The sequence below is a fragment of the Myxine glutinosa genome, chromosome 1 (assembly GCF_964187855.1).
Source record: "Myxine glutinosa chromosome 1, kmMyxGlut1.1, whole genome shotgun sequence".
In the NCBI taxonomy this organism is placed as follows: Eukaryota; Metazoa; Chordata; class Myxini; order Myxiniformes; family Myxinidae; genus Myxine; species Myxine glutinosa.
Window position 1 is genome coordinate 430,032,332 of NC_136261.1, and position 27,389 is coordinate 430,059,720.

Here is a 27,389-nt window from a genome sequence, read left to right on the forward strand (position 1 = left end):
GAGTAACGGGATTTATTATTTACACACACAAGCAAAAGGAGCAGTCACGGTTATGTACAGGGAACACTGAAAAAGCAGGTGACACAGTGAAAATTACTAGCTTATACCAACTTAATTAAATACCCAGGACAGAACAAACAGAAACGGACTCACACGGGGAATTGCAGAGTGGATTGGCTGGAAGGAGCTGTGTGGCTGGAGGGGGAGGATGGCACGGAGCTGGCTGGAGCTTGATCCCGCACGGGACGTCGGGCTGGACCTCGACGGCCGCTGATGCCACCGATCCTGTCGTGTGCGCGGGATCACGGGTCGGAGCTGCTTGGTGGAGCCGACGCGCTGGTGGGGGGTCTGGCGTGACGGGTTCTCTCCTCTCTCTTTCTTGTTCCAACCACTCTTTCTCCACCGACAACTCAACGCAACCAACGCAACCACTGACCACCCCTGACGACCAACTCAGCTCTGACCAAAACCACACAACTCAGCTCTTGTCATGGACCTCTCTTGTCATGGTCCTCTCTATGCAGCTCCTTGCGCGCGCGCCTTTATAGCGCCTCTGGCGATTAAGCCGCCGGCTTCCAGGACACGCCCATCGGTGTGCTCACCTCGGCCATGGTTGGTCGCGCGACCCTCTGGCTCCGCCCTTGATGACGACGGGCGGGCACGCCTTTCTTCCCCGACCCGAGCACATGTTCAATGGCGGCTTTGGAGGGCTTGTAATTGGCAAATTGAGGCTTGGCCATTACGAAAGGGAAAATGGAGGTTTTGGGAATGGGAATGAAGGGAATCTATCTTTTTCACTTGGTGCAATGGAGTGTCATTTTAATGGAAGACAAGGCCTTACCCTAAAACACATAATAAAGATATAAGCTACTGAACAAGGGTATTATAGTGCCCTTCAATGTATGCTTTATGGAATTAACTACCGGGACGCCCTTTGACCTTTATACAACAGACTGGAGGCAGGAAGGTGCAGAATAAAGCAATAATAATAATAAAGCACACAATAAAAAAAATACAATCCTCATATCCACAACACTGCACTCTCCTCCTCTTAGGCACGTCCCGGGCCTACTACTTTAAATTAGTGTGACACGTAGGTGTAGTTCCCTCTACTTTTAACCTGACCCTGAGTGCGACAGTTTTAAAACATAAATAAATATGTCCCGCTGCTCCATTGCTCCCTACCTAACAGACTCACGCCCACAGCTAACCAAATTGCGGAATGGTCTTCAAACTACACACTGACGGTGGGGAGCATTATTTACAATTGACGCTACTTTATTTACAAAACGCAACCCAGGACCTGTGATTGTTCTTTCTAGGGGGGAGACAGTCTGCTCTGCATCGACGCACCATGAAAGCACCCAAAAACGCACCAATACACCCTCAAGCACCAATCGGTGCACAGTCATCACTGTTCAATGAATAAAAATAACCAAACAACCCCTAACCCTGCAGGTGGTCTCTTGCTCTTCGGCTCCCTCTGCTGGCTATTATTATTTCTTCCTGATGTTGTCATCTTCCTTTGCTGGCGGCCTATTTGTTATAAAAAATGCACCCAATGTGTCCATGTCGATTTTATTTATGGCCCACAGGGGCCGAATATGTATGGTTCACCTGTGGGGCATCGGTGCCCTGCGGTCAAGGTCCGCCAGCAAGATTTCGGGCCTTCATGGCCGGTTCCAGCAGAGGGGCCATGCCCCAACCCATGTGGTCCATAATGTGGTGCATCGATGCAGACAGCTGGTTCTGGGAGTTCCGGGCGCACAATGGCGGACTCACGCATGCTCCCCTCGGTGCCCAGTGGCGCTCAGGTCCTCATGTGGGAGATAAAAGGGGGACAAGCCAGATGAGCGAGGGGTAAGGTCACAAGGGTACACATCAACAAAGGCAATGCAAGGCGAAGTGCGTACGGAGAGCGAAGTGAGAAAGCTCGTCCCTACCGTACGTCACCCCCCTTTCACCTACACTACCCTTGCCCTTACCCCATATTTACAAAAACCTACCCCTTTACCAATTCGTCGCTAATGTCACGTCTTCCCATATTTCCCCTATACAAAATTCGTTTCCACAATCCCTCTACTTCAAAATTTGCCATCACCAATTCATCATCAATCCTCATTAGGAGGAAGAGATCGAACATCAGCACAATGTCACGCCCACGTCATGATGCGTCTCACATTCCAAACATTTGCATCAAAAATAATAAAAACAACCTGGCATGGTGTGGAGGTACATCATCTCAGGTGAGTGGATGCAGATGGTGCGAGGAGATTTTCATCCTAACTACTTTCTAAATGACATTAACACACTTTACACTACCCGAGGTCTTTCCCTGCCAATCCATTGGCCAACTTACACTATGGGTTCTAAAAACCATTCCCATTGACCAAACTGTGGTGCTTCTCAATTTGGGGTCTCACTCCCCCGATTCAACTCCCGGTGCCCTTGCACAATTTCTGGGCTGGGGCGTGTAGCTCTCCCAGCAGGTCTACCCACCTGCACACCTCCACCACTGCAGTTGCCACCCTAGCTTACCGAGCTCCTCACCCTAACCTAACTAACTGGGGAAGGCCCCTCCTGGCTCTGTCACCCCTTGGTGCCCTCTGGCACTGGGCTACCCGGGTCCGTCCTCCGGATCCTCGGGCCCCATCCACAACAACTCTACCAGCTCCCAGAGCCCACCTGCGGCCTCACCTGGCCGACATCCTCATAGTGGTGGATTGCCCAAACCAACTACACACACGAACAGGCTACACGCCCAGCCATTTCCACAACACTAATGCACCAATCCAAATACCATTCTTTCACCCGCACCACAGATGCCAATATCCAACCACAATTTACCTGTACCCTCTACCTTACACTTACACTACCCGCCCCGAGTATTCGTGATGGGGGTCCACTCTTCCCCCATTCACACCTTCGCACCATCCACTCCACTCCATAGTTTCCATCATACTCACTCCACGACCATCCATTCCAATACTCCATATATTCCACACTCCATGTATTCCACACAACCATTCTCCATACACCTGTCGTTGCACACCTGTGCAACCACACCTGGTGCCACCTGCACCCTCCTTCCTTCCTGGACCATTTGGTCAACACAACACACATCACCATCACTCCCTCATACACTGCTCCATCCACCTGTCCAGTTGCACACCTGTGCAATCACACCTGTTCCTCACACACTTTTCACAATACACTTCCAATCCTCAAACACACGGCATCATCTCATCTAACTACTCCCCTCTGAAACTTGCGCTTCCCCGTCGCCCCTTACATTATTGCTCTCCCTCGTCATTATCATCCAAACTAATCTACCTGCATCCCCACTACAGGTATCATTGTCACTACCTAACCTTAAAGTTACCTAAGGTCAATCTTTTCTAGATCCCTACACACGATATATCTTAACCCTCCCGGGCTAGTTTTCACTGCCATAAACCCCATAAGACGAGTGCTCCTTTGCCCCCGTTGTGAGAGATGGCAGAGTTGCCATCCCATCACATCGGGTATCTCAAACTACCAATTTGGCACATCAAATTTCAACCAATCAAAAATTTTCCAATTACTGCCAATTCTAATCACTTTTCTGAATTTCGGATCAAAAACACTATCAGTATCATCATCATCACAGTCCGCTATATCCTAGCCTCGGTGCGTCATGACATCATTAAACTCGGCTTCGCAAAGCCGAGCAATGAATTCGGGTGGTTTGGTCGCCTGCAGGTTGAATCCGTCCGGCTTTCAGTTCAAGGGAGGTGGATTGGTCGGCCCGAGATTCCACGCACCATCTCGGCGCGGTACCTTGCGGTCCCAGGCCCGATGGCTCAATCTCCCCCGGTCGGAACCCCGTCCCCGCGAGGGGGCACCGTTCTGCTTCCTCACACTCGCCCTTGAACCGGACCGGTCACCTCGCCCGACAAGGCCCGGACTCGACCGTGTGGGGCGGGGCCAAGCCCGAATCGGCAACGACGCTTCGAAGAGAAACGACGCAGCTTCGATCCGCGCCGGGCCCTGCATCCAACAAAGCCCACCGTGCGCTGAGTGCTCGCATCGGCTATCCGTCGCTCTAACCGCTAACCCGGTTACCGTCGATGCTTCACCTGCATGCTCACACGCATACGCTACCCCTTTCACCCTCACCAAACCCGGCGTACCAACGCCGTCCGTACATTACACCAACGCACTCCCTGTTACACACCACACCTCTCACGCACACTCGCCGTTCGCACACCCCCTTAACACACCTCGCGCACCGTCTTGCGCACTCTCCCTCGGTACGTACTCCGTACCACTCACCATGGGAGTGCACTCATGCATACACCCACTAACGCGCTCAGATGGGCTCTCCCACACTCGCACTACCACCAACTCAGGTGTGCTTCCTCGCACACGTGCCACCACCACCTTACTCTCCGTGTCACACTCACCCTTGCACGTACACTCCGTATTGCTCTCACTCCCTGTGTCACACTCCGTACACCCCGACGTGCATTCTCGCTCGCACTCGGTATCACACTCGCGCTTCGTAACACGCTCACCCCTTGACGCACACTTTTTTTTTCACACGCGACCCTTCACCAATGCCCGGGTGCCATATTGACCCCAATCGCGCGACAATTCTTTTGTCGCCAAACATCCTTCTACAAAATCTACCCGCACAATAAACAGCACGACTCACCTGGGGGATCCTTTTCTCCACACGCACCTGCAAACTCTTTATTTGGTTAGTGAATACATCATCATGATTTGAGCAGGGACTTTGTACATATTCCATTTCTCCCTGCAATTTCTGGGCTACCTCCGTCGTCTCTTCAATTTTAATTGTACCCACAACTGCTTTGTCTTTGTTCCCCTCGACGACCACTGGCTTTAATAAAACACCCTCTTCTACCTCAGCGGTCGCCGGCTGCTCCATACCCCATGTCGCGATTTCTACCCACGTCATTTTACCCGCGCTTTCCTCCACTTCGCTCAACAAGCGCTTCTCGACCCGCGTTACCTCGTCGTGCACCCCTGGGACCCTTTCGCCCAACTTGCGGTCTCTGTCCCTCTGCTCCCTTTCCTCCCTATCGGCCCTCATTTCGTCTATTTTTGCATTCATTTGGGCCATGAAGGCTTGCATTTGGGCCACCGTTGGTAGTACAAAGGGTGCGGCCGCAGCTGCCCCAACCTCACGCGTGGCATAATTTGGTGCTGCTGCAACATCGTGCGCAAGGGCGCCATTTTGTGCGCCTGATACCCCCTCAACCACATTGCCCATGTTCCCCTCTACTTCGTCCCTCTGATCCTGGGTTACTCCTAACCCCTCCTCTAGCTCACCCACCTGCATCCGATCGCCTTGACCAGCAATGGCGCGATTTCAAAATTCGGGTTTTTCTTTAAAACAAACCAAATTTCGGCCGCTCCAAATTTTGACCAAATTTTTTTTTTAGATGTTTTAAAAATTTGGTTCGGGCCTCGTATCCCACTCCTGACACCAATTGTTATGGTCCGCGGATAAGGATGTTGTTTGCCGAGCAGAGGCACCGCGACCTAACAGTTTCCCCGATTCACCCGAACGTTGGCCGTATCGCGCCACAGATATTCAATATGGAAAACTCTAAAGCGACCGAATGTAAAGAGGAGGAAGAAGACGTACAGAAGAGTAACGGGATTATTATTCACACACACAAGCAAAAGGAGCAGTCACGGTTAGGTACAGGGAACACTGAAAAAGCAGGTGACACAGTGAAAATTACTAGCTTATACCAACTTAATTAAATACCCAGGACAGAACAAACAGAAACGGACTCACACGGGGAATTGCAGAGTGGATTGGCTGGAAGGAGGTGTGTGGCTGGAGGGGGAGGATGGCACGGAGCTGGGTGGAGCTTGATCCCGCACGGGACGTCGGGCTGGACGTCGACGGCCGCTGATGCCACCGATCCTGTCATGTGCGTGGGATCACGGGTCGGAGCTGCTTGGTGGAGCCGACGCGCTGGTGGGGGGTCTGGCGTGACGGGTTCTCTCCTCTCTCTTTCTTTTTCCAACCACTCTTTCTCCACCGACAACTCAACACAACCAACGCAACCACTGACCACCCCTGATGACCATCTCAGCTCTGACCAAAACCACACAACTCAGCTCTTGTCATGGACCTCTCTTGTCATGGACCTCTCTACGCAGCTCCTTGCGCACGCGCCTTTATAGCGCCTCCGGCGATTAAGCCGCCGGCTTCCAGGACACGCCCATCGGTGTGCTCACCTCGGTGATGGTTGGTCGTGTGACCCTCTGGCTCCGCCCTTGATGATGACGTGCGGGCACGCCTTTCTTCCCCGACCCGAGCACATGTTCAATAGCGGCTTTGGAGGGGATGTAATTGGCAAATTGAGGCTTGGCCATTACGAAAAGGGAAATGGAGGTTTTGGGAATGGGAATGAAGGGAATCTATCTTTTTCACTTGGTGCAATGGAGTGTCATTTTAATGGACGACAAGGCCTTACCCTAAAACACATAATAAAGATATAAGCTACTGAACAAGGGTATTATAGTGCCCTTCAATGTATGCTTTATGGAATTAACTACCGGGACGCCCTTTGACCTTTATACAACAGACTGGAGGCAGGAAGGTGCAGGAAAAAGCAATAATAATAATAAAGCACACAATAAAAAAAATACAATCCTCATACCCCAACAATATATTTAAAATAAATACAATAGTACATAAATTAACAATAAAAGAAGCAAAAAAACAATTTAAAATACAATAAAAAGCACATTGAAAATATATAAATATGTACGTACAGTATACTGTACATACGCGCAACCACGGGATCGGAAAGGGGCAATAGCGCCGCCACACACTACACCATGGAATTGCAGCTGGCGCGGATTTTTAAACCATTGATATTAAAATAAAACGTAGCCTATAACCACCAGGATTTTATGCTGATTCCGAATCTGTGTCTAAAACTTTTCTCTGATGTGTAGTTCTTGAGTTATAAGCGGACATCCAGACAGACACACACACACACACACACACACACACACACACACACACACACACACACACACACACACACACACACACACCACACACAGACAGACAGACACTCCTCCTTTATATATAGAGATAATTTATATATAATCGATATATAATCGATTTATATATAAAACCAAGAAAGACGTACATTTGCAATTTGAATAATATTGAATTTTTGTATTGCACTGCATTGTGATAAAAATGCTGTATATATATATATATTGTATTATACCTGTGTAAATAAATTTACTTTCATTTACTGCAGAGTTTTCTTAATTTATAAGTCCATTTTGTTAACTGGGTAGTCCATTTTGCGAAGTCAGAACTCCATTTTGCTAAATGGGAAGTCCATTTTTGTTTGTTTGACAACTACACATTTCATTTGACTTATAAAAAATAACAAAACCACATTTCTAATTTGTTTTAGTTTATTCCAACTCAGACATTGACATAAATTACATAGTACAATGGGGTACTTAATTAACATTACATTTTATTCATTCCTCACCTGTTTTAGATCAGTATTTTAACATTTAATTTTACTACTGAATCACCATCCATTTCGGATGTTATTGAGGTTGGTTTAATATGTTGTGTATGAAATGAAATGAAAAGTGTAGGCTATGGGGAAGTTATTGGTTATTTTGAGGTCCATTTCGCTCCATTTCAGATTTTGAGGTCCATTTCGCTCCATTTCGGATTTTGAGGTCCATTTCACTCCATTTCGGATTTTGAGGTCCATTTCGCTCCATTTCGGATTTTGAGGTCCATTTCGCTCCATTTCGGATTTTGAGGTCCATTTCGCTCCATTTCGGATTTTAGTGAGACCCTTTTGTATCCACTGGTAGACCGGATCTGGATTCGAACCTGAACCTAAATCGAATCAGCTTCTTCTTCTTACTTACCTGCCCATCTCATCCCCTAGTTTCACCATAACATAATCCATCCACATCGCTTTGTCATATCGTGCTGTGTATAATCATGATGTTCGCCCGATCTCTCTATTAATATTTATGAAGAATCACTTCAAATGATCGTTTTACAGAAGATCTTTCTCAGTATAAATAATAAAATGAGAATCTCCGAACAAACCTTTTCCTCAGAAGATCCGAACCGATCACTGTTTGTGGAAAAGGACACGGAGCGGAGCACGAAGGACAAAAGGACACGGAGCCGAGCACGGAGGACAAAAGGCCACGGAGCGGAGCACGGAGGACAAAAGGACATGGAGCGGAGCACGGAGGACAAAAGGACATGAAGCGGAGCACGGAGGACAAAAGGACACTGAGCGGAGCATGGAGGACAAAACAGTCAAAAGGACACGGAGCGGAGCACGAAGGACAAAAGGCCACGGAGCCGAGCACGGAGGACAAAAGGCCACGGAGCAGAGCACGGAGGACAAAAGGCCACGGAGCGGAGCACGGATGACAAAAGAACACGGAGCCGAGCACGGAGGACAAAAGGACACGGAGCAGAGCACGGAGGACAAAAGGACACGGAGCGGAGCACGGAGGACAAAAGGACACGGAGCGGAGCACGGAGGACAAAAGGCCACGGAGAGGAGCACGGAGGACAAAAGGCCATGGAGCGGAGCACGGAGGACAAAAGGACACAGCTACGAAACCAAAAAGGACACGGACACTAAACCAAAAAGGACACGGATCGACATGATCCAATTACGGGGATCTTCGTCACAGTGACAGTTCAAGGTTCACAAGATCACCCGGAGGTTTTCGTCGTTATTGAATCCTTCCTGTGGACGCAATTCATTCTTCTTCTTCCTCCTCGGAATCACCGATCTCTACCACATGGTATTTGATAGCTCATTGGCCAATTGGCGTCAGATAAAGAAATAAAGCCACATATCGGCCATTTTACCATTCCCGTTCACGGCGCCAAAAAATAATTACCTTTAGTTCAGTTGTTTTTCAATCGTTGACTTGGCACGAAGTTTGGAGTTACACAAAACCCCTTATATTGACCTCATAGAGAACGAGAGAACATCAGAACCCTTTCCAGAATACCCGCGCCCTTCGGAGTGCCACGCACCTCTCACGCCGTTCCGCTCATCCCCTTCCAGTACTGCCACGCCCCGTCCCGTCTCGCCCACCCTAATCCCATCCCGCTCCGCCCCTTCCCGCCCTGCCTCATCCCCCTCCTCCTGGATTATAATCATCCATCCGACTGTTCTTGGAAACACCGAAACCGAAATCCTGGTAGATCTACGAGACGACACTAACAGCACATTTTTATTTTTGTTTTCTCCTTTACTATACCAGCTCGGGGAAAATTCTGTCAAAATGATGGGTGCACAAAAATAAACAACACAAAGGATTACAATAAATACAGTTATGGATTATGTCCGATGGATTATTTGCAATAAATAATACATTAATGCAATGCAAGAAATGAAAGTTTCCCTGGGAAGGATTAGAGGTGAGGACAGAAATTTGTCCAAACATCGCATGTTGAACAGAGAGCATTGTAACATCAGCATGTCCCTCCCCCTCCCCCTCTGCCCAACAGGAGGGTAAGGCAATCTTTCACATTCCCCCCAACAGGACAAAGACATCTTTAGAACTACCCCTGAACCCCCACTTCACTAACAGGAGGCTAAGGCAATCTCCAGCATCCCTGCCCTACCCACCCCAAGAGAAGGGTAAGGCGATCTCCAGCATCTCCCCCCCTCCTCTAAGTGGAAGGTAAGGCGATATCTAGCATCCCCTCCCCCCCACCCACGCCCTTCGAGGAGGGTAAGGTGATCTCTAGAATCTCCCTCCTCCCCCTAAGTGGAAGGTAAGGCGATATTTAGCATCCCCCTCCCCCCCTGCCCTTCGAGGAGGGTAAGGCAATCTGCAGCATCCCCCCCCCCCAAAAAGAGCATCTCCCCCCCCCCCAAAAAAGAGCATCTCCTCCCCCCCCCCACCCACACCCTAAGAGGAGAGTAAGGCATCTTCGAGCTTTCCACCCCCCCCCCCCGCTCTAAGAGGAGGGTAAGGCAATCAATAGCATCCCCTCCCCCCCCCCAAGAGGAGGGTCAGGCGTTCTCGAGCATCTGCCCCCCCCCCCCCCCACCCAAAGAGGAGGGTTAGGCGATATCTGGCATCCCCCAGCCCCCACCCTAAGTTTTAATGATTTTTTTTTCCTAATATTTATGCAATTTATATAATTTAATTTAGATAATTTATTAAATACATTTATAATTTAAGTTTAAAAAAAAAATTAATTTTCATTAAAATCATCTCTATATATAAAGGAGGAGTGTCTGTGTGTGTGTGTGTGTGTGTGTGTGTGTGTGTGTGTGTGTGTGTGTATGTGTGTGTGTGTGTGTGTGTGTGTCTGTCTGGATGTCCGCTTATAACTCAAGAACTACACATCGGAGAAAAGTTTTAGACACAGATTCGGAATCAGCATAAAATCCCGGTGGTTTTAGGCTACGTTTTATTTTAATATCCATGGTTTAAAAAAACCGCGCCAGCTGCAATTCCATGGTGTAGTTTGTGGCGGCGCTAGACGTTCGGGGTGTATTGCAATGGTTTGTCGGGTTTGGCTGTGGGTCCAGATTAGCTCCCATTTCCTTATGTTCTTCCACTTTTATTTTGATTCTTCTGTTACAACGCCTTCCTTATCTACCTTATATCCCCCCGACGAGGCCTCTACATAATTTCATGTGGCAGAATTTCGTGCATTTTGAGTGAAAGAAGTGAGACGAAGTTGTAGGAGGAAGAAGAGGCGCGATCACTGTGGAGGCCTTGATCGTGAGTGGAAATGGCGGGAATTGCGTTTGTATCGCAAAGTAAAGGATTTGCATTCATTTCTGAACTTGCATTGGTGGATTGTTATACATCTGCATTATTTTTCATAAAAAAACTTTATGTTGAACTTGAAGGCTCCACGCACGGACTATATATATAGCCCTCATTGAGGTAAAAATAAAAGTAAAAATCCTGCTATCGCTTGCCAAGCTGGCCGTTCCCCCCTCCCCCTCCCACTCCACTCACCCTCCCCTCGCCTCCTCCCCCTCCCTCCTCTTCTCCCCTCTCCTCCTCCCCCTCCCTCCTCTTCTCCCCTCCCCCCTCTTCTCCCCTCCCCCCTCTTCTCCCCTCCTCCCCTCCCCCCCCTCCCCCCTCTTCTCCCCTCCCCCCTCCCACTCTTCTCCCCTCCCCCTCCCCACTCTTCTCCCCTCCCCCCTCCCCCCTCTTCTCCCCTCCCCCCTCTTCTCTCCCCTCCCCCCCTCTTCTCCCCCCCCCCTCTTCTCCCTTCCCCCACCCTCTCCTCCCCTCCCCCCACCCTCTCCTCCCCTCCCCCCACCCTCTCCTCCCCTCCCCCCACCCTCTCCTCCCTTCCCCCCCCAATTCCCCTCCCTTCCCCCCACCCTCTCCTCCCCTCCCCCCACCCTCTCCTCCCCTCCCCCCCCCGTTCCCCTCCCCTCCCCTTCCCCCTCCCCCTCCCCTCCCCTTCCCCCTCCCCTCCCCTTCCTCCTCCCCTCCCTTCCCCCGCCCGGCAATGCCGGGTACTTCCCATGGCCAGCTGTACGTGGGCTGCTCGAGGGTTGGAAAAACCAAGCAATCTTTAATGTCTTGGCACCAAGTAAGAAAACCAGAAATGTTGTATACCAAGAGGTTTTGAGAAATTGAAAATTGACAAAACGTCATGTAGGAAATGTACTGTGATATTGCTCTAAAATATACATGTTCTTTTCATCATATATTTGTATTATTCTTATTCAACCCGGGCGAAGCCCCCCTTCCCCCCCTCCCCCCTCTCCCTCCCCTCCCCTCCCCCCTCTCCCTCCCTCCCCCCTCGCACTCCCCTCCCCCTCCCTCCCCCCTCTCCCTCCCCTCCCCCTCCCACTCCCCTCCACCCTCCCCCCTCCACTCCCCCCTCCCCTCCCCTCCACCCCTCCCGTCCCCCTCTCCCCTCCCACTCCCCTCCTCCACCCTCAGCCTCACCTCCCCCCTCCCCCTCCCCCATCCCCTCCCCCTCCCCCTCCACTCCCCCTCTCCCCTCACCTCCCCCCTCACCCCCTCCCCCCTGCCCTCGCCTCCTCCCCCTCCCTCCTCTTCTCCCCTCTCCTCCTCCCCCTCCCTCCTCTTCTCCCCTCCCCTCCTCTTCTCCCCTCCCCCCCTCTTCTCCCCTCCCCCCCTCTTCTCCCCCTCCCCCATTTCTCCCCTCCCCACCCTCGCCTCCCCTCCCTGCCCCCCGTTCCCCTCCCCAACCTCTCCTCCCCCCCCCCCCCCCCCTCCCCCCCCCCCCGTTCCCCTCCCCTCCCCTTCCTCCTCCCCTCCCTTCCCCCGCCCGGCAATGCCGGGTACTTCCCATGGCCAGCTGTACGTGGGCTGCTCGAGGGTTGGAAAACCAAGCAATCTTTTTCTTGGCACCAAGTAAGAAAACCAGAAATGTTGTATACCAAGAGGTTTTGAGAAATTGAAAATTGACAAAAACGTCATGTAGGAAATGTACTGTGATATTGCTCTAAAATCTAGATGTTCTTTTCATCATATATTTGTATTATTCTTATTCAACCCGGGCGAAGCCTGGTACCTCAGCTAGTAAAATATATATATTGTTGCGGATCCGGGGGTCGGTGCTCCTCTTACCAAGGGGGGGTTAATCCCACTGTCTTTTTACACTGGCCGATCCCCCAGCCCTGCAAATTATACGCTCCTTTGCGGTCGAGATTGGCCAGGGTGATTGGTCAAGATGGATTCCCAAATACCTGCTTACCAATCTCTCCGCAAAGCAGGGAGATAATTTCCGCTCAAACCAAGGACAGGTGGAAATTGCCAAGCGGTTTAGCAATCTGCGTTATGAGCCGTTGGCAATAAGACTAACCCGATTCTGAGCAGTTCTAATCATGCCACAGGTACTCAATGGGGAAAAGACAAAGACGATCGGATGAGAGGAAACCAAAAGGTAAGGAAAGAACAAATATGGTTTATTACTATACTACTAAAAGAGGAAACGAAAGAAGGGCATATACAAGAAGAAGAGCAAAAGGACACAGGGCAAGCTTGCACAGTCTTAAATATCATGCCCAGGACAATACAGACAGACTTACACGAAAGGGGAATAGCAGGAAGGAGGAGAAGGTCCAGGCAGATGGCAGGGGAGGAAGGTCCGGGCAGATGGTTCAGGTGTTGAGGTCTGGCTCCAGGTTCACGCTCCACTCTGGTCCACGCTTCAGCTCGGTCCATGCTCCACTCCGGTTCATGCTTCAGTTCGCAGCGAAACCCGGCAGGCAGCGTGGATGGTATTGTCGCAGTAGCAGACTGACTCTCTCACTCAACTTCGTGTCTGGTCTCATTCTTAACCCAACTCTCTCAACCACTCTCTGTTCGACTCGTCTCTCACTCTCTTTCGCTCGTCTCTCTGGCTCGTCCCTCTCCCTCTCTCATAAGTAGTCCCACGCGAGCGCTTATATCACGCGCTCGCGTATCAAGCCGCATGCTTTTTAGGTCCGCCTACCGGTGAACACGCCTCGGCCCTGGTTGGTCGCGAGGGTTCACCGGCTCCTCCCTTCGTGACACGTTGATGGGGCCACGCCTTGCTCCAACAACTCCTCCCCCTTTTTCTCCAGCTTGACCGCGTGGTTATTGGCGTTTGGAGCCAGCGCTGCGGCTGGCAGAGACGCGCAATACCATTTGGAGGGAGGCTAGCCGCAAAATGAACAGGATTTGAAAAGCGGCCTAGGTTATTTGATTAATGCAATGCAGAGTCAAACTATTGGAAACAGAGCCTTACCTAAAACACATACTAATGAAATAACTGAAGAAGGTCCTATGGTGTCCTACGTGTTGCAATATAGACTAGCTCGGGTGTGACCTTTGACCTTTGGAAGATGGGGATATTTACAGAGAATTATTTACAATGCTTATTATTTTACAAAGTTAAGGTTCTAAAAACCGTAACAATATATTTTTAATATCGGCTTTCAAGCTAATATGGCTGCTGCACCACAGACATATAACCTAAAAAATGTCCACTCTGTATATGTATGGGTCGGGGATCAGTTTTGTGAAGTTTCGTGTTTATCGGATAATGTTCGTTTTTCTATCCAAGATGGCTGCAAAACCGCATGACCTACAATGTCATCATTTTCAAACTATATGCAACAGTGGTGTTATATGATGTTTGTAAAATTTCGCATTGATAGGGTAAGTAGTTTCAGAGATATAATTATTTAATATTTCCCTTCAGTCCAATATGGCTGCCAAACCATGTGACGCATGATGTCGTAAATGTAATATTTCAATACAAATGGGTCATAGATCATGTGCATGCAATTTCAGATTTTTAGGACAAGGAATTTGATTAATGGTCGAAGCAGAGTCCTGGTAATCATAAGATTCATAACACAGAATGAGCACATTCCCTCAGGAATGATAAAATACCTTCTTTGGTACAATCTCTGAACAGGTATTTTTGGTTATTGAAAACATGGAGTTCTTGTACTGAAGGTAATTTCACTTGAAGGTAAAATCATCTCTCCAGGACAATTAAACATTCATAATAATCGATACAGGTGTTCGGTTTTGTTTACGTGTTTCGCAATTACTCGCAATTAATTTTAGGAGAACATAAATTATTCATTCCCACACCGTGAAACACCTGGACGGCAGTTTATAGCTGGGTCTGGATTCGAACCCGGACATGTTCAAGATCGTCGGTAAAGAAGGATCATTTTAGCCATGAAGGTAAATGTCCAGGTGAAGTACATTACATTCCCATTGCTCTCCCTCACACCAATCCCCTTTTCTTACCTGTACAGGTGCTTCCAGGTGTTCAAATCGAACGGTTGTTCTTTATAAATGAGCGAATAGTGTATCAAGGTCCAGGTAAATTGTAATGAGCTGAAGTTTCCACCGACAACCCCCAAGACATTCCTCCTGGGAGATAAGATCACGTTTACTGATTGTTATCGAGTTGTGAAACGAACTGTTGAAACACCCGTCTGTGACGTCACAGCGCATTATGACGACACAATCCACCGACAACCCCCAATACATGCCTCCTGAGAGACGAGGCGACGTGTACCGATTGTTGTCGAGTTCGTTCGATCGAACATGATGGAGTTGTACAAGGACAGGGAATCGGGACTCCAGGTTACACTTCAGCCATTGTCCAGTGTACACGTTTAAACCAGGTATCCAACAATGGTCTTTAAACGTGATTCACTTCGCTCGAGGAATCGACTCAGAAATGATGGGACACGCGTTATAAACCGGGTTACCTGGTGTGGATCGGGTTTTCAATCACACCTTAATACTCCATGTCGTGATGACGTTTTATCACGTTGGTACGTGTACGATGACGTAATACGTCGGTGGAACTATTCTGTTGTCACGTGTTACCGATAACCTAAAAAATCCTCGTCGTACCTTTACCTTATTTACAGGAGTGTCTCGTGGGTCTCAGCAGGAATTTGTAATTTGTTCAGGATGCCGGCGATAGCTTGCCTACTCTTCGTGAAGGACACCGTGGGATCTTTGACGTTCACCAACTAATGCTAGCACACAAGATGTCCGGCTTTACGTCCATCCGAGGGACGAAGATAAACACATTGATGAATCACCTGCCTGTGAAACACCAGGAGGGCAGTTTATACCTGAGTAAACGGTGCTGTTGCCCTGCTGAGCGTGTCCCTGATGTACATTTTAGGCCCAGGCTTGTACACAACCCTGAGGTTGTAGCTCTGGAATGTGAGCAGCATGTTCTAGAGCTCAGGTGTGCTTTGGAGAGGATTTCTGAAAATGGCAATGAGCGGCTTGTGATCGGTCTCTGCCGTGATCACTTCCTGGACATACAGGTAGTGGTGGAAGCATTGACAGGTAAACACTATGATCAGACATTCTTTTTCGATCTGTGCATGGTTTTGCTCCATTCAAAATGCACCTGGTTGTCCCTCTTGCACGAGACAGCACTTTAGTCCATTATGGCTTGAGTCACTTTGTATTGTGACTGCCTTTGAGATGTCATAGTACCTTAATACAGGTGCAGTGGTGACCAAGCGCTTCATTTCCTGCACGCAGCATTGTGTTTTGGTACTTCACGTCTGTTGGGAGAGATGAACATTCAAGGAGGCAGAGATGAACATCTGAGCTTATTCAAACCACACAGTGACCGAACACGCAAGCCTTCAGCTACAGGGCATCATCGAGCAACTAACTCCACCTAACGAGAAAAAGGAAACAGGTTTACATAATACGTTATGTGTAATACCAAAGGGTTTTGCAGTATCCAACATCTCCCCTTCCCTTCAAACCGACGACATATGGAGGAGGTTTCCAAGAGGTGACAGTCCCCCAAATCAATCAGCATGAGTACATACTACCATCCCTGCCCATAATCATACGTGTGGTAACAAGAACACAAAGCAATATAGAGCAACAGTTCATGCATAACAATAATTTACAAATGGAGTCGTGCAGGTGCCCGGCGATCGCGTGGGCTGCGACGTAGTGGTAAGTCAAATCACACTCGCTTCAGTGGGTAGGAAGCTGGACTGTCCTTGCTTCCAACAGTAGATAGCTTTTGACCCTCGCCATCCATAGCGGAGCATTGAGGGACATACTGATGAAGGAAACACCGGTTCCTCCAATAAACTCTGCCCGACGAAAATTGTACATGATCGTCCCGGCGATGTCAAACACCGATGACCACATCGGTCTTATCCCAACGCCTTGTCTGTGGATCTTGTACCAACACCTCGGTGCCGACACGAAATGGCGTGAGAGGTTTGGACGATGCGTGCTGGTTTCCGCCCGTATCTCGGCGGCTTCAGCATCAGACTCGGCAGCAGCCATCTGCCACTCGGGGGTGAAAGTGCGCTGATGTCCAGGAACAGCAGTGCGTGTTGGATGCCCGAAGAGAATTTGAGCTGCGAACTTCCACATGTGCGTGGTGTGTTTCGCCATTCGAGCAAAATGTATCATCGTCGAGATTGCCGTTGTGTGTAGTGTTACCGACCGGTGTCTTAATGGCTTTGACCGCTGCTTCTGCATGTCCATTCGAGCGTGGAAGGTGTGGTGTGGAGAAGCCATGGTTAACTCCCCAACGGTCCATGAATTTTCGGAATTCATAGGATGCAAATTGTGGGCCGCCATCGGTTCGAAGACGAACTGGGACACCCAGATCCACAAAGAATAACCGTCGAGCTCGGATGAGGTCACGTGATGTGGGGTCACACGTGAAAAAATAGATGCATGGCCACCCAGAGAGTAGGTCGACATAGTCCAGATAGGTTTTTCCCTGAGTGGGAAAACAAATCGGCAGATACCTCCTCAAACACACGCCGTGTTAGTGAATCGCTCATTAGTGGCTCCATCTGAAGGCCGGCCATTCGGTCCTGACACACAGGACACGAGCGAGTCACGTTGGCAATATCGTTGTTGATATTTGGCCAACACACGGTCTTAGTAAGGGCATTATATGAAATATTTCACAAATCTGTTAACTAAATTGTTACCAAAAAATTTATTCACCAATATGTTTGTAAAGGTGTGTAATAACATGTGTTAAAATGTTGAAGTTCAACTCCCGTGGGAAACCCAGAAAAAAAGCTGTTGAATTCGGGTACCGAAAAATTATTTTCGAGAATTTTTATTTTTTTTAATCGGCCCTTAAGTAACTTATGAGGGGCCAAATAAGGGTTTTTCATGATTCTGAGTTGATTGTTAACATTTATATTTTCACTTTTACATTTACACACAAAGTAGCTTTTATTTCACATACATATATAATACTCAAGAGTTATTTCTCATTCACAATGTCAGAAGTTTCAACAGTCATTGTCTATGTCTTCTTCAGACTCAACAACATCATGACTGCAGTTTCTGCATGTAATGCCATTACAGACTCCACAGGCCGAGATGCACGTGACCCCATTCTTCTTGCAGCTGCATCGCCGGTTGCTGCAATCTCCATGACAATTACAGCTCGTGAACTGCAATAGCTCCTCAGGAGCCGTGGGGTCCAGTGTTGGAACTGGCTCATACCCATGCACACCTATAGTCCATCCATAGTCACTGGGGTTTAGAGACATGCTCTGTAGAAGGATCCAGTCCCGGGTCTGCAGGTAGGCATGGAGTGAATGTTGTGCAGCTGCACCCTCTGTTGGAGGTAGAGTCTCTGGTTTGATCACTCCTGCCGCTGCCCAGAGTGTGTCACCTGGAGTGAGGAGTGGCTGATCATGAGCCAGGGAGGAGGAAAGCTCAGCGAGGGGGAGAAACATGATCGCGTTCGTTCCTATCTGTTTCCTGTTCGTAAATGGAATAATCTTTACTTCAGTTCCTCTCAGGATCTTAGCTTTGTCGAGTGCCTTCAACTTCACCCGGGGGAAAGCTGCTGTTGTCTGTGGATCTGGCAAAAGTGATGCCGGAGAGGTGACTTCGATCCAACCCATTGAGTGAAAGGGAGTGTTTCCGTGAATAGAGACAATGTTTAAATCTATATTGTCTCCAACAAACTGAGTGACTGCATTGTTTGTTTCCCCAACCTCCATAAAGATCACCTGATCATTACTTGACAATTCACTTTCACTGGCTGGCACTTTGGCTGTCATCACTGATTGATCCTCAAGCGCAGCATCAACCGCAACCTCATCATTGATCTGTTCATCGGTTTCCTCCACAATGGTGTCAAGAGTGCCAGAAGTATCTGGAACATCATCTCCACTCCTACTATTAAGGAAGCAGTATTTGTAGTTTTGTGTCTCCGTGTAAGACTCAGTGTATCCCAGCCGGTGGAACTTGTTGAGCATCCATTTTGACCCAAATCTATGATCAAGTTGCATGGCAAGCCCCATTTGGTGTGGCAATACTCCAGACCGTGGTCGACAGGCCTTAATAAAATTCTGCCCCCAAACGGCAACTCTTTCGTCTGTCTTGACAATCGGTCTCAAGAATATCTGAAGGCTTGCAGGAACAAGTGTCAGCTGACTATCGATGTCAGTCATACTGTGTGTGGTGGGGTATGACTTTGGACCTAAATCAATCAAGGCAATATCATTGGATATGAACTTGAGTGCCGTCTTTATGATCTGAGTCTTCTCATCTCCATGGTCAAGGTGAGCATGATGCGCTCGCAGAATATTGTCGGTGCCATCTTTGAGACAGAGTACATCTGCCATTCTTTCCTATGTTGTGAAATACAAGGTGTCTTTGTATTTCTCGAGAAGTTTTATCTTTAGCCAATGCTTTGAATAAGAAAGGCTCTTCTCTGGTGACTGATCAAACTCCTGCAGCTTTTCATGGACTTGGTCCATGTTCATTACCCCATGCTCTAATTCTGAGTCTAACCATTTGCAGAATTCAATAAAAACTGCCTCTCGCTCCTCATCAATACTCCTCTGTCCTCTCTTCCTTTTTCCTTCCTCATCAGTCTTGGACAAACTGTCACCTCTCGCAAACATAAGTTTGCATCGCAAATGGTACAGTGTTTCTTCTGCTACCAAGTCGTTGATCCCTTCCAGGCGTCCAGTGACTTCAGTGCCCCAGTCATCCCCGCGACTCGGTGCTGTCTTCAGCAAGCTTGCCTTCAGTGTATCTGCAGTCAAATTATCTGGCACTCTGTATTTCTTTCTAGCTTGTGCTGGATTATTTTTGTAGAGCTGGGCTGGTTGGTTGCAAAGAATGCATACATCCTTATACAGGAGGTCAACTGACTGTGATCTTCTAGAACTGCAGCCAGTTGATGAACTGAACTCACAAGTAGTGCGTCTTCTCTTCAACTTTGATGACTCTTTCTCTGCCTTTGATGCTTGAGCTGACTTCTTGGTGGTTGCAACAAAGTTGTTGTACAGATCATTTTTACACTTCTGGTGGTACCTCAGTTTTCCTTCCTTTTGAGCCTCCTTCACACGTTCCACAACAGTAACATTTTCGGCAGTTTCTGCTTGTTTCAATAAAGTTGAGTATCCCTTTGGAGTTGCCTGTATGAGCCTTTCAGCTGGTGTATCCGAGCGTGCACAGATGAAGCAATTGAGCACAGGTGGAGTAACGTCTTCATCCATATTGCTAGACTCCATGTCCTGCAAAGTAGAAAATGAGATATATTTAGAAATTATTTTTCCACAAAGGAGTGTCTGTGGTGAAATATAAATGTTAACAATCAACTCAGAATCATGAAAAACCCTTATTTGACCCCTCATAAGTTACTTAAGGGCCGATTAAAAAAAATAAAAATTCTCGAAAATAATTTTTCGGTACCCGAATTCAACAGCTTTTTTTCTGGGTTTCCCACGGGAGTTGACCTTCAACATTTTAACACATGTTATGACACACCTTTACAAACATATTGGTGAAGAAATTTTTTGGTAACAATTTAGTTAACAGATTTTCATATGTTTCCCTTACTATCTGTTGAGCTCGGCGTTTTGGACGTTCCATGCCCTGATGTGAGTCGTGTAGTCGATTCAATACCTCCGTACGTGCTGCACGAGGTATGACAATGCGTTGACCGTAGAGTACGATGTCATCATCAATTGATGTCTGATCACGTATCCCAAAGTAAGCCTTGAGGCGATGGTCCCACTCGCTACGGTTTGCTGAAAAGCCGGTATTTACTGCCTGAGCTAGTAAGCAGTATTCCTCATCACGTCATGCATCCGCACGGAGTTTATCGAGTATAGGATCACGAAGATGATCTTGATTTCCATCATCGACCGTCGCTACTGCCGCCAAGATGACTTGGTATACGTGACGTTGTTGCTGATTATGTTCATCGCCGAAATCCCATGTGCAGGAGTTCGTTGAAGACACGGATTGTGAGTCATCATCGGATCGACTGACCGTGTTATGTTGTACAGGCTGTGTTTTCCTGTTCGACTGTTCGAATGGTCTGCCACAATTGCACCACGCCAAGTCGTTCAACAAATAAATCCCAGACAAGGTGTTCGGACCCCATCGCACACACATACAGTCTCACAAACAGTTTTACCTCCATGGCGGATACCAACGTGAAGAGTGCCCATGCACTTCATTGAAGCAACATCAGCGTTCACCACTCGGAGGTCGTCACCATCATCCAAGTTATCTGGATGCATGCCAAGTTGCTGCAGGTGTCCAGGACCGATGATAGTTGCCTCAGCTCCTGTGTCCGGGAGCGCCTCCAGGGCACCAATATAATCACCTTCGAAGTCGTCGACATCGACACGAATTCGTGGTGAACGTTGCTTTCTCTGCAATGTGCGAAACACATCAACGACAAAGACAATCCGCCGAACAGCTAAGGTTGCTTGTTGTCATTGTGCTGTCCAGCTCTCCATACAGGCTTGTCCGCCTTCCATTTTCGACATACACGTGCAAAGTGGCCCATGATGTCGCACTTCTGGCACTTCCTATCATGAGCCGGGCAGCTCTTTGAGTTCTTGTGGGCATCGCCCCCGCAATTTCCACAATTGGTGGTCTCGGGTCCGGACTGACTGCGACGATAAAATGGTCGACGAGAGTTTTTCGCAATGACAGCCCGGGACTGACGTCCGGCCATCATATCAGCCTTCCTGCTGGCTTCCTCGCTGCGGCACATGCCCAGAGTACGTTGTAGTGTGTGATCTTTCTCAGCCATAAGCTTATGACGCACCTCTGAATCAGGTATGCCCGTGATGATCCGAATAACAAACTGTTGTTCAACAGTCATGGTTGAAAGATCACAATTGGCAGCAATCTCCTTTAGTGCACAATAAAATGAGTCGTAGGTCTCTCCTTCCCCTTGGTGCCGCTCATGAAAATCGACCACATCATGGATGATGTGCCGCTGTGCTCGTCGATGTGCTTCGATGCTGGCGAGAACATCCCTGACAGAAAGTCTGTCCGATGTGAAATCGATATCAATGGCATTCTTTAGACTGCTTGAGACTGAGTCTCAACTTCTTGAGACTGACAGTTCCGGAGAGTTGCTAACTGCTCACGAGCTTGCATGCGATCGAGACCTGTGATGAGGTAGTAATCATGCCATTGTTCTCTCCATGCATTGAAATCCCGCAAGGTCGTAGACTCTGATAACACCGGTGGTTGTTTAACTGAGAATTTCGGAGCAGATAAAGATGATGCCTCAGGGGTGTTTTGACGATCTGGAACACCATCCTCACAGACGTCACCAGAACCAGGGGCAGGTGGCCTGCTCTGGCCTCACGTAGCAGTTTCATTTCCTGCATGTGTGCCTGCTGTTGATCGGCCGCGGCCTGTTGTTGGTTCAACATAGCACGTTGCTGCATAGCCATCATGTCCTTCATAATAACCACCAACGAGGTCACATCCTGAGAGTGCTCCGTACGTTTCTCTTTGGGAGGCATGTCTGTGTGTTAAACGTACTGTTATGAATTTGGGATAGGGGGAATATCGAGATTTAGGTAGATCTGCATAGGTAGGTGTCCGGCTGTCATGATAGGGAACCTCACCTGTAATAAGTTCTGTGTTTAGCCCGGTTTGTTGGATCAAGTGTGTACCTGTGGTCATATAAGGGTGACCGTGTGATAAATAGATAGTTGTCGGGACTAAGATAATTCCTCTGTGTGTCAGACCTGGTGATCATACTTGTGTCCCTTATGGCAACGCACTCTTGTAGACATTATATCGTCCCATTTGTGCACTACATTAATTAAATCCCCCCTTACAATGACTGATCATAAGAACTGACCGGAGAAACAGGCAGAAAGTGGCCACATACAATTACACCATGGCTTTAGAACATCGTACAAGATAGGCTGGGGCCACGCCCACCACGCGATGGATGGACACCGCGGGTTTGGTGGGCGGGTTGCACGACTGGTGAGAGTGGATCGCAAGATTTGAGAAGAGGCCCGGATGACGTCAGAGCACAAGAGACTTGGAGTGGCAGACATTTTGTGACTTTGGTCTGGACTTTGCTGGTGAACGTTGGTGTGCCAACATTGTCCCCTCTCGTTCTTGGACTGATCCTGCCCGGATCTCGCTCTTCCTTTGGCTCTCTTGCTCTGGACTGTCTGATTGAGTTCTCCCTTTGGCCTTCTCCTGTTGGCTGCTTCCAGTTTGAACCTCCCTTTTGCCCTTGCTTTTTGTTCCCGTTTTCAAGTTTCGGAACATTACACGCTCGCTCGCTTGGTGTGAGAGGCTTGGTGAATGGGGCACAGGGAGGCCGGCGTCAGACGACGGTGCTCAAGCCCGACAATTCCTGACGGACGCTACACACGACAGATAAGCCAGCACAAATGCAAACCCGACGCAAATCGAAGATTTTTCAAGTATATTGGTCGGTTGCGTTTATGGTTCTGTCTGTCTGTCTGTTTGTCTGTCTTTGTCACCGGCCAACAGGTCACAATTCAAAACCGATCGTCACGAAACTTCAGCAAGTTTTATAGGTCGTCCCAATTGAGAAGCCTATTGATTTTGAGGTCAAAAGTCAAAGGTCATCTGGAAGTCAAATTTCTAAAATTGCCATTTTAAATCCGATTGACTTGAAAATTGAATAGCATTTCTATATTGAGTCACTAAATTGGGAAATGAAGTATTTTGAGGTCAAAAGGTCAAAGGTCAACTGAAGGTCAAATTTTAAAAATCATCAATTTTCATCTGAAAAGCCATCAATTTTCAACCGATTGACTTGAAAATTGAACCGTATCTGCATATCGAGTCAATAAATTGGGAAACATACTATATTTGAGGTCAAACGGTCAAAGGTCAACTGAAGGTCAAACTTCCAAAATCATAAATTTTCATCTGAAAAAACCCATCATTTTTCATCTGATCGACTTGGAAATTGAACAGCATTTGCAAATTGTCACTAAATAGGAAAACCAACTATTTTTAGGTCAAAAGGTCAAAGGTCAACTCTAGGTCAAACTTCCAAAATCATTAATTTTCATCTGAAAACCCATCAATTTTCATCTGATTGACTTGAAAATAGAACAGCATTTGTGTATTGCCTCACTGATTTGGGAAACCAACTATTTTTGAGGTCAAGAAGTCAAAGGTCAACTCAAGGTCAAACTTCTAAAATCATCATTTTTCGTCACTTTTCATCCTGTTGACCCGAGCTTTGATCAAGATCGTAAATTTTAATCTTAATGAAATGGACAATTTTCTGTATTAATGGAAACTTTTTTGGGGGGTGGGAGGGGTGGGATTTTGCAAGTATCGTGCTCCGCATGACGTGTTCTTGTTTACTTATTTCCCTTGTCTTGTATGTGAAGTGAGATGTGCGGGATCCCGATTTGGGATATTTAGTTACCGGCGCGTTCTTTTCCTGTTCCGATATTTATTAATTAAACCCTTGCATTATTTTCCCAACCAACTTTAATTCCGTTTTGTGTGAGTTTAATCATTTGCAGGGAGAAGACATCGTCGGGGCCGAAAAGGTAAGCCGCGGCATTTCCCCCGGCCCGTGTATCGAACCACCTTCAATTGGATTGCATAAACGCCTCCAAGTAAGCTCGAGTCCATCCGCGATCCCCTGGTATTATCCGAGGGGCAATTGCACGATAGTACTCACTGAGAAGTGAAGCAGACACAAACGTGAGAAATCCCCTTCCCGCGAACGATGACGACGGACGGACGGAAATCGAAAGTCAACTTTTAGAGCCAAACCCGTGACTCCTATTCAAGGCTTCAAGAGAATCATCCAGTACTGGGAATAACGTGACATGTTTAGAAACTGTACAGAAAATGATGAACATCCGTGTCGAGTTTCTTGGTGTCGGCTCGTTATTTATGGTTAAGGGGTTGGGGGTGAGGGGTGTAAATGTATTGACTACGTTCGACGTACAATGTCGAATATCCCATGATGGCCATTCCAACTTTTCCCACCATTGGGTCAACATTAGTTAGTGTGCTACCTGGAGAGTATTTTTATTGTTAAAGAAACAAACTACAAGGAAGTACCTCAAGTGTAACAAATACCATAAGTTTCTTATTTTCATCAATTTGTTCATGTTGTCCTCTCTTTAAACCAACGATGTGCGCGTAAGAGAGTAAAGTGAAACACCCGGTTTATCTGGTTTTCCTTGTTCTTGTTTATTTCAATCACATATTTCATTCTGATTCATGTTGAATGCAAATTCATTCCTTTCTACTTCACAGGTCATGGAAATATTTTTTAGATAAAATAAAATGTTCAGGTTTTTTTTTTACAGCGTAATTCCCTCAATTATGAACCCCAGATCCAAGATTGACCCCACTTGGCCCTAAAAACATATTTTACTCAATTATGTAATGCAGATCCAAGATTGACCCCACTTGGCCCCAAAAACATATTTCACTCAATTATGTAATGCAGATCCAAGATTGACCCCACGTGGCCCCAAAAACATATTTCACTCAATTATGTAATGCAGATCCAAGATTGACCCCACGTGGCCCCAAAAACATATTTCACTCAATTATGTAATGCAGATCCAAGATTGACCCCACGCGGCCCCAAAAACATCTTTCACTCAATCATAAAATACAGATCCAAGATTGACCCCCATTTGGCCCCAAAAACATATTTCACTCAATTATGTAATGCAGATCCAAGATTGACTTCACTTGGCCCCAAAAACATATTTCACTCAATTATGTAATACAGATCCAAGATTGACCCCATTTGGCCCCAAAAACATATTTCACTCAGTTATGTAATGCAGATCCAAGATTGACCCCACGTGGCCCCAAAAACATATTTCACTCAATTATGTAATGCAGATCCAAGTTTGACCCCATTTGGCCCCAAAAACATATTTCACTCAATTATGTCATACTGATTCAAGATTGACCCCTCTTGGCCCCATATACATATTTCAATCAATTATGTAATACAGATCCAAGATTGACCCCATTTGGCCCCAAAAACATATTTCACTCAATTATGTAATGTAGATCCAAGATTGACCCCACTTGGCCCCAAAAACATATTTCACTCAATTATGTAATACAGATCCAAGATCGACCCCATTTGGCCCCAAAAACATATTTCAATCAATTATGTAATGCAGATCGAAGATTGACCCCACTTGGCCCCAAAAACCTATTTCACTCAATTATGTGATACAGATGACCCCATTTGGCCCCCAAAACATATTTCACTCCATTATGTCATACTGATTCAAGATTGACCCCACTTGCCCCCAAAAACATATTTCACTCAATTATGTAATGCAGATCCAAGATTGACCCCACTTGGCCCCAAAAACATATTTCACTCAATTATGTAATGCAGATCCAAGATTGACCCCACTTGGCCCCAAAATCATATTTCACTCAATTATGTGATACAGATCCAAGATTGACCCCATTTGGCCCCCAAAACATATTTCACTCAATTATGTAATACAGATCCAAGATTGACCCCATTTGGTCACAAAAACATATTTCACTCAATTATGAATTACAGATCCAAGATTGACCCCAAATATTGAAACGGCTTCACCGCTTAAAAATCTAAATCATTAAATGCTAATTTAGACTTATTAGAGGTTGAAATATCCTATTGGTTCCTGGACACAATAATCTTTGTAGATAATAGTGCCCACTTCATTTTACCTTCAAATCCCACTCCTGGTACCAGTGACCTGATCCTATCAGCCATAATCCATTGTACCTTTTGTTAGTTTCTACATTTTTTCTTCTTGATTTTTGAATAATTCAAACAATTATTCCTCCCAGAACTCCAGCAGAGATGCTGAGGACAGGTTGGAGGAGAAGGGGAAGTTGGTGTGCAAATTGGTGAATGAATCTGTGGATCTGATGAAGAGAGAAATCAACAAGAGGAAAATGGAGAAGCTTTCTCTTCTTGGCAAGCAGAGGGAGAAACTGGAGCAGCAGCTGGAGGATCTACGTCAAGGAAAATCCACAATGGACACAGCATTCCAGAAACTGGAGGCTGTTTCTTTTCTACAGGTGTGGTTTATCGTAAACTAGCAGGCATACCTGGCGTTGCCTGGTGATGTTCTAATCCTGTTGGCATTTTAAAGAAATCAATTTGGTGTTTTTTCTATTTTTGTGAGTGCCGAAAACACTTCCCTGCACCCACTAAGGAAAATTTATATTTATTATTTATTTAACTAGTGCACCCGCTCACTATGGGAGCGACAGGGAGTCATGTTATTATCCTTACTATTGTTACATTTGTGGGGGTAGATGAAGGAATCACATCATAAAGGTAGCACTGTATAGTTGTAGCATGGGCTGTGGACAGGTAGGAGACATCTCAAAATGTTTAAGTCTGGAAAACTGTGAGCTTAAGATTGTTTACGTGTCGCCACACGGGAGTGATTTTGTTTTAACTAGGTCGGGTCGAAGGCTAGTTTCTCCCAGTATGTGATTGCCCCCTGTGGCTTTTCCCCAACGTTTGTACATTTATAAGGCCAGCCATACAACCACCCCCCATTAAACAATGA

General features: G+C 47.2%; 2 protein-coding genes across 2 annotated transcripts in view; both read right to left on the bottom strand.

Annotated features, from left to right (window-relative positions):
* LOC137418015 (uncharacterized) overlaps positions 1 to 8,341 on the bottom strand; it is a 53,123-nt gene extending 44,782 nt beyond the window's left edge. The window contains exon 1 of the mRNA XM_078771127.1: positions 8,132 to 8,341. Coding sequence (XP_078627253.1) covers positions 8,132 to 8,295 — 164 coding nt within the window. The 5' untranslated portion in view covers positions 8,296 to 8,341. The remainder of the gene's footprint in view (positions 1 to 8,131) is intronic.
* LOC137419067 (uncharacterized) overlaps positions 1 to 27,389 on the bottom strand; it is a 246,618-nt gene that overhangs the window by 62,805 nt on the left and 156,424 nt on the right. The gene's annotated exons all lie outside the window — the stretch shown is intronic.